The 6,803-nt window shown below is 34.8% G+C and overlaps 1 protein-coding gene across 1 annotated transcript; it reads left to right on the forward strand.

Annotated features, from left to right (window-relative positions):
* Positions 1-4,881: 4,881 nt before the first annotated feature.
* On the forward strand, positions 4,882-5,912 carry LOC104103427 (uncharacterized). The gene is made up of 4 exons (XM_009611329.4): positions 4,882-5,042; positions 5,137-5,334; positions 5,598-5,695; positions 5,774-5,912. Exons 1-4 carry the CDS (start codon positions 5,024-5,026, stop codon positions 5,882-5,884), a joined length of 426 nt encoding a protein of 141 aa, XP_009609624.1. The 5' UTR covers positions 4,882-5,023; the 3' UTR covers positions 5,885-5,912.
* Positions 5,913-6,803: the final 891 nt, after the last annotated feature.

The raw sequence follows: 6,803 nt of genomic DNA on the forward strand, positions 1-6,803 counted from the left end.
TTGGGATTCCTAAGCATGGAAGGTTTTGTACTAAACCTTTTATTTGGATGACTGATCTAGTTTGTTCAGAGCTCCAAGGAATAGGGTTTTTCCTAAGTCTATTATATAAGGGTTCACAGACCTGTCTAATGTTTGGGATAAAATCAGCTACATAGTTTAGACTTCCTAGAAATCTTCGAAGTTGGGTCTTATCAGTGATCTCATTAAGAAATTTAGAAGAGAACTCTATGGCTCTGCAAATTGGTTTGTAAGAACCTTGGTATAGGTCATAGCCTAAGAATCTAATGAAAGTCTGAAAGAGTTTGATCTTCTTTGCACTGACCACTAGACCATTTCTCTTAACAACTTTAAAGAAAATGTTGAGAATTTTGCAGAATTTTCTATTTCGAAGTTAACTGGTACTGAGACTGCGGGCTATGTGGATGGTTCTCTGGATAAAGCTAAGTTCAACAAACCGAAAAGTATTGTTGTTGATTCAAAAGGGAATATTTATGTTGCTGATATTAGGAACAAACATGCAATTAGAAAGATAAACAAATCAGGTATCTAGATATACTCGTGATAATTTCTTATTTGGGGTATTTTGTCTAGTCTTACTAGTCATGTTTGATCTGGCTTAAAGTGTTTTCCGTTGAAAGAATGTTATACTAGAGATTCATATCTGGTGTTTGGTTAGGATAAAAAGTTGTAAGACTATGATAATGATGGGGGTTGAGGGTGGGGAGCCATTAGACTGGTGTTTACTGATGCTTCTCTGTAACAAACAGTGAAAATAACTTCGACACATTTATATCCCGTTTGGCTTAGCTGAATTTATGTAGATTTTAAGCAGCAAGCCAAAAAATACTTTTTAAGTACTGAAGTTGTTTTTATAAATGAGTGTCTAGTTCAATTACATATTTGCTTGTGCTTGTAATGCTAATGGGGTGATAGTGATCATTTTGGGGAGACTATTCAGATACCTTAAGATATTTGAATATCAAATTTGTTTTCGTAAAAGGTGCAACTATATTTCTAAATTGATTCGAATACAAAGAGCGAAAAATATTCATATGATTACAATCATCAAGAATTGCAAATTTTATTAATAATCATATCATGAAAAGTCATCCAACAATTATCGCTTTGTTCTTCCAAATTTTTCACATTTATATTCTTAATTACTGAAGATGTATCAATATCGCAAATATATCTTTCATCCTCAGCTGCTCGAAATGCATATTCACATCATATTTCTTTCTCGTATAATTGTGAATATTCATAGTAGCAAGTCCGATATCCCTTTGAATGTTTTGAGTGTCAATGTGATAGTAAAGCGTGTGTCCTAAGATAGACTATCTTGCTTTCCGAACCCAAGTGTCTGCTCTAAAATATTTCTACAATATTTCTACAGGAAGAATGAAAATAATTAAATTCTTTTTACATTCTATTGGTGTTCGCAATTGTTGTGTGGCAACATATCAAAATTCTGCTAGGTGGTATCTTATCTCCTTTGTATGGAGTCATATATCCGCTCATGTGCGGATATCCTACATCAACTAGATAATATTTGTTCCCAAATGAATATAAAAAGTTGAGCTCTGGTCTATGAAGGGCCTCACCAAATATGCGACTATTGTGAGCTACTCTTACCCAGACCACACAAATATAAAGCACATATTAAAGTCTATAACAACAAGAAGAATACTTTGAGTTAGGTAGCCTTTACGTCCAATATATTGCATTTCTCGACCTTAAGTTATTCTAGCTTTCACATGTGTGCAATCAAGTACTCCATTATAATCCTATAAATTTATATGTACAAATTTAGCTTAAGTTTGTAGTAGTGTGAAAATTATGAAAACATAATAAAGTATAGTTATTTAAAAAATATTATTTATTTTATAGAAATGGAGATATCGTCGGTTACATGACTTGTGATCTCCTATACATCATTATAATATATATGTTCTAATAATATCTCTTGCAAGCTTAGTAACGACTTTTAAAACATTATGAAAGTGTCTATGAATGGTTTATGAATTGTTTCTCTGTTGATGTCATCCCATCCTAAACTTGTCTCTTTTTCGCCAGCTGCTTAAAAAGAATTCATTTGGCTTTCATATAATCCCCTTTTACCATTCGGATTATATGAAACCCGAATGAACTCTTTTTAAGCCGTTGAGAAAGGGGTGACAAGTTTAGAATAGGATGACATACCTCAGGAAAGATAATTCCTAGACGCTTTCATAGTTTTTTAAAGGTCATTGACAATCTTGCAAGAGATATTATTAGAATACACATAAATTATAATGATTGTGGAGATCACAAGCCATGTAATTACATCCCACTTTCTTTAAAATAAGCAACGATTTTGAATTAAACATACTTTATTATGTTTTTACAATTTTATCATTCACTTCTACATACTTAAGTTAAATTTGTATATGTTTACAGGATTGCAGGGTAGAATTTGATGGCGCACATATGAAAACTAAATTACTACAAGGTTAAGAGATATCATAGATTGGACACAGATGCTATCCAACTTATAATGTTTTTGTTGTTGTAGACTTTAATATGTGCTTTATGTTTGTTGGGTGGGGAGGAACAACTCATGATTTTAGTATATTTGGTGAGGCCGTTCATAGACTAGAGCTCAACTTTTCACATCAATTAAGAAACAAGTACTATCAAGTTGATGTCGGATATGAAGGGATGGATATATAGCTCTATATAAAGGAGATAAGATGAGATACAACCTAGAAAAGTTTTGTCGCGGTGCGACACAATAATTATGAACACCAAGAGTACGTGAAGAAAAAATTAACTATTTGTATTCTTCTTGTAGAAATATTGTAGAGCTGACATTTGTGATTCGAAAAGCAAAACGGTCTATCTTGCGGCACATGCATTATTATTACATTGGCACTCAAAGGAACATTGTACTTGCTACTATGGTCATTCATAATTATATTAGAAAGAAATGCAATGTGGATGATACATTCTGAATAGCTAAGAATGAGAGATATGTTCTTGATGTTGGTAAATCTTCAAGAGCTAACTATATAAATGTGGAAGAAAAAAGTGATAACTATTGAATGGTTTTTTATAATATGATTGCTAATGAAATTTGTAATGCTTTTAAGTATATGAATATTTTTTAGTCTTTGTATTCGAATCAATTTAGTAATATATTTTAGGTGCACCTTTTTTATGTAAACAAATTTGATATCAATTGTCTCCTAGAATGGTCATTACATGCATAAGCAAATATGTACATATGTAAGTGAACTAGGAATTCATGCTTGTATAGCTACGCCTTATCATCAATCTCATATGCTCTCTGATCTAATATCTTAAAACTAAATAAAATGTACTAGAAAACTCAATTTTTTATATTAAGTAATACCCCCAAAACGACAAACTATCTGATTCTTGATTTTTTTTTTTTTGAGAAATGTAACAGTATATTCATCAGCACAAGGGATTCCTGAAATTATTTCTTTTTGCAATTTGGGTAGCTATGTTGGCATTAAAAAATTCCTGCTTTGCTATTTCTATGCATGGGACAACTTAGATTCAAGTCGATAGCAATATCAAATATTACTGAAATTTAAGAACAAATATCTTTCTAACTCAACCACTTCAAATAAATAACTCATATTTATTAAAAATTATCTTATGATTGAAAGTGCATTGGAACATAAATTATTTCGTATTTAGAATTAAAAATCTTGTAGTAATCACTATTTTATAGTGTTAACAAATTTAAGGATATGTTACTAAACACATTAATAACTTATTTTCAGTTTCAGCACTTCTATCCCAACATGCAACTGCTTGTTTATAGAACCAATACCATCACTTAAAAAGTATTTTTCAGCACTTGAGGCTTAAAAGCTACTTTAATTCAGCTAAGTCAAATGAACTATAAGGTTGCCAAACACCCCAATAAGCTAAAAACACTAAGTTTGACAGAGCTTTTAAACCTATCCAAAATAGGCTCTTAGAGGGGCAAGTGAAAAATGACCTAACGCTCTAAGTTGTTTTCCCCATTTGATTGAAGATTATTTCTTGGGGGATATGTTAAACTCCACCACTAAAGCCCCTATATCCGAGAGCCTATTGCTGGGACTCTTTCTTCCTCTGCTCCTTTGATGGACTCAAAACCCTCAACCTTATGGTTGGATGTGGAGGTCTCTACCACTAAGCTATCCATTCCTGGTCAGTGTAAGTTTTTTTACATGGCGATAACATCTTCAATGAGTTCTTCAACCCAACATAAGACAGTGATTTCATCAATGGCAACATTTCTGCTAGGAAACATTTTATGTCATACTAAATAGGATCTTCGTATTTTGGGTAACAAGTGACAGGATAAGGTGGAGAGACTTGAGGGGAACCCATATGCTAGGCTTATGAAAAAAGATGATGTTGATAAAAACAGCATTAGAACATTTTCTGTATGTCTTTAGAAATTGGTGTGGCTGTCAGATGGTGTTGGTTCATGCTTGTTGAAGGTCAAGAATAGTACTGCTTCGGAAAGGGAACAGCAAACTTCATGGATGAGTAAGAGGAAATGCAGACTTTCTTGTTCGAAGACTACTTGGAAAGCAGGCTATTCGCCCTCTAACACAGCTTTCTAGGCATACACTTGGAATTGCTGATTTCAAGCGACAAGAGATGATGCCCCCCAGGACAGCAACTGGGTGCTGGGTAAATATAACTGTTTGGACAAAGAAGTTGGGCATGCGGCCACTAGTTGTTGACTATAATTTTAATCCATGTTAGCTGCCAGTGGTGTAATGTGTAATCAACCCCAATTTATGCTTCTCATGTTGGTTGAAAATATGCTGTACACTATGGTTTATAAGCATGCCTTTAAGCGTCCTATTTAGCAACTTCTTACTATGACTCTCTGGTGTTTCTCTTCTTCAACAATCTTTTTCTATTAAGGGGGAGTTATAGTACAGAGAGAGTTTTCCTCAGGGAAGGTGATCAATTGTGTATTATTTTGCTTGTTTACTTACGTAACTGTCAAATGGTGGTGATATTACACGGTAACTATAAGTTAAGCTGCTTCAGTAATATTTGTTTTATTATTATCATCATGTTGGATTCTGAATGAAACTCCTTAATCAATGATGATATCAGGTGTTACTACAATAGCAGGAGGTTATTCACTAATACCAGGCCGTGCTGATGGACCTGGATTAAATGCCTCATTTTCAGATGATTTTGAACTTTCTTTTGTTCCTGAGAGATGCACTTTAATGATCTCTGACCGTGGCACTAAGTTAGTCCGCGAAATACAGCTTAAGGCCGAGGATTGCTCAAGAAATTCTCATTCTGGTAATACATTCAACTAAGCATACATTGCTCATTTTTGAATTGTGTTTGTCCCCTTATTGTGATTTTGAGGTTGGAATTGCTCATCAGTTTCTGCAGTCTAAAAGCTTGTGGATTGGTTAGTGCACAACATGACTATGAGTGTTCCATAAACCTTTTGTTAGTGTCATTTCTTAGATGTTCCTCACTTTCTACATTGTGATTTTGAATGCCAATTTTTCCTTTTACCTGAAATAAGATACTTTAACATTTGTAACATTTTCCAGCTCTAAGAGCAGTTTCTACATGGTTCTTAACCGTGGGGCTTCCCTGCTTGGTCTGCTTGATTCTCGGGTTGGTCATTCGTCCTTATGTTATCCCAAATGTAAGTATCAATAGTAGTCGGTTTTTGAGTTCCAGTGATGTGACAAATGCTCACATATTCTCTAATGGAACTTTCTAGACAGGAACACAGCAGTCGTCTTCAGCGCAACATGACATGGAAGCACTTCCTAATCAGTCTGGAGAGACAAGTTCTGATGTTCTGCTTCGGCATCAGAAGCGTAGTTGTTGACTCAAAGATCTATTTACTTTTAAGGAAGCTCGTGTTGCTTACTTTCTCCCATCTGCGCCTAATGTTTAGTCCTAAAATATAAATAAGAAACGCAGATAGAAAGAAGGAGTTTTTCACTTTTTTTTGTGTGCGTCTTTCCACTGCCATTTACATAGTCTTTTATAGGCAAAAAAGTGAAGACTACTATAGTAAAATAGTGTAAGAGATGGACATAAAGTATGTGTAACGACCCGGACGGTCGTTTCGGGATTTATAGCCCAGTTTTCTCCATTTCTGTTTCCTTTATGCTCTTAAACTATATTATGATATACTAGGTTAGTTGGTTCGGGCCCGGAGTAGTTTCGAAGTGGAATGAGACACTTAGTCTCTTATTTAGAACCTTAAGTTGGAAAAGTAAATCGGATGTTGACCTATGTGTAAACGATCTCGAATTTGAATTATGATGGTTCCGTTAGCTCTGATAGGTGATTTTGGACTTAGTAGTGCGTCCGGAATGTGATTTGGAGATCCGTGGTAGAATTAGGCTTGAATTGGCGAAATCGGCAGTGAGAAATTTGATATCAGGGTCGGAATGGAATTTCGGAAGTTGGAATGGGTTCGTAGCGTCATTTGTGACGTGTGTGCAAAATTTGAGGTCATTCGGTCGTGGTTTTTGTTGGTTTCGGCATCGGTTGCCGAATTTGGAAATTTAGAAGTTCTTAGGCTTGAATTCGAGGGTAATTTGGTTATTTGATGTTGTTTTGAGTGATTCGAAGGTTCGACTAAGTTTGTATGTTGATATATGACTTGTTGATATTTTTGGTTGAGGTCCCGAGGGCCTCGGGGTGATTCCGGGTGGTTAACAAATTTGTCGAAGTTGGAAAATGCAGCTGAAGCTGCTGCTACTGCTATTTCCGCACCTGCGGAAGGAGGAGTCGCA

Source organism: Nicotiana tomentosiformis, chromosome 10, assembly GCF_000390325.3.
Source record: "Nicotiana tomentosiformis chromosome 10, ASM39032v3, whole genome shotgun sequence".
Taxonomy (NCBI): domain Eukaryota; kingdom Viridiplantae; phylum Streptophyta; class Magnoliopsida; order Solanales; family Solanaceae; genus Nicotiana; species Nicotiana tomentosiformis.

Coding starts and splice junctions, on each gene's coding strand:
- LOC104103427 (XM_009611329.4), top strand. Junction 5,335..5,597: donor CTCAAGAAATTCTCATTCTG/GTAATACATTCA, acceptor AACATTTTCCAG/CTCTAAGAGCAGTTTCTACA. Junction 5,696..5,773: donor GTCCTTATGTTATCCCAAAT/GTAAGTATCAAT, acceptor GGAACTTTCTAG/ACAGGAACACAGCAGTCGTC.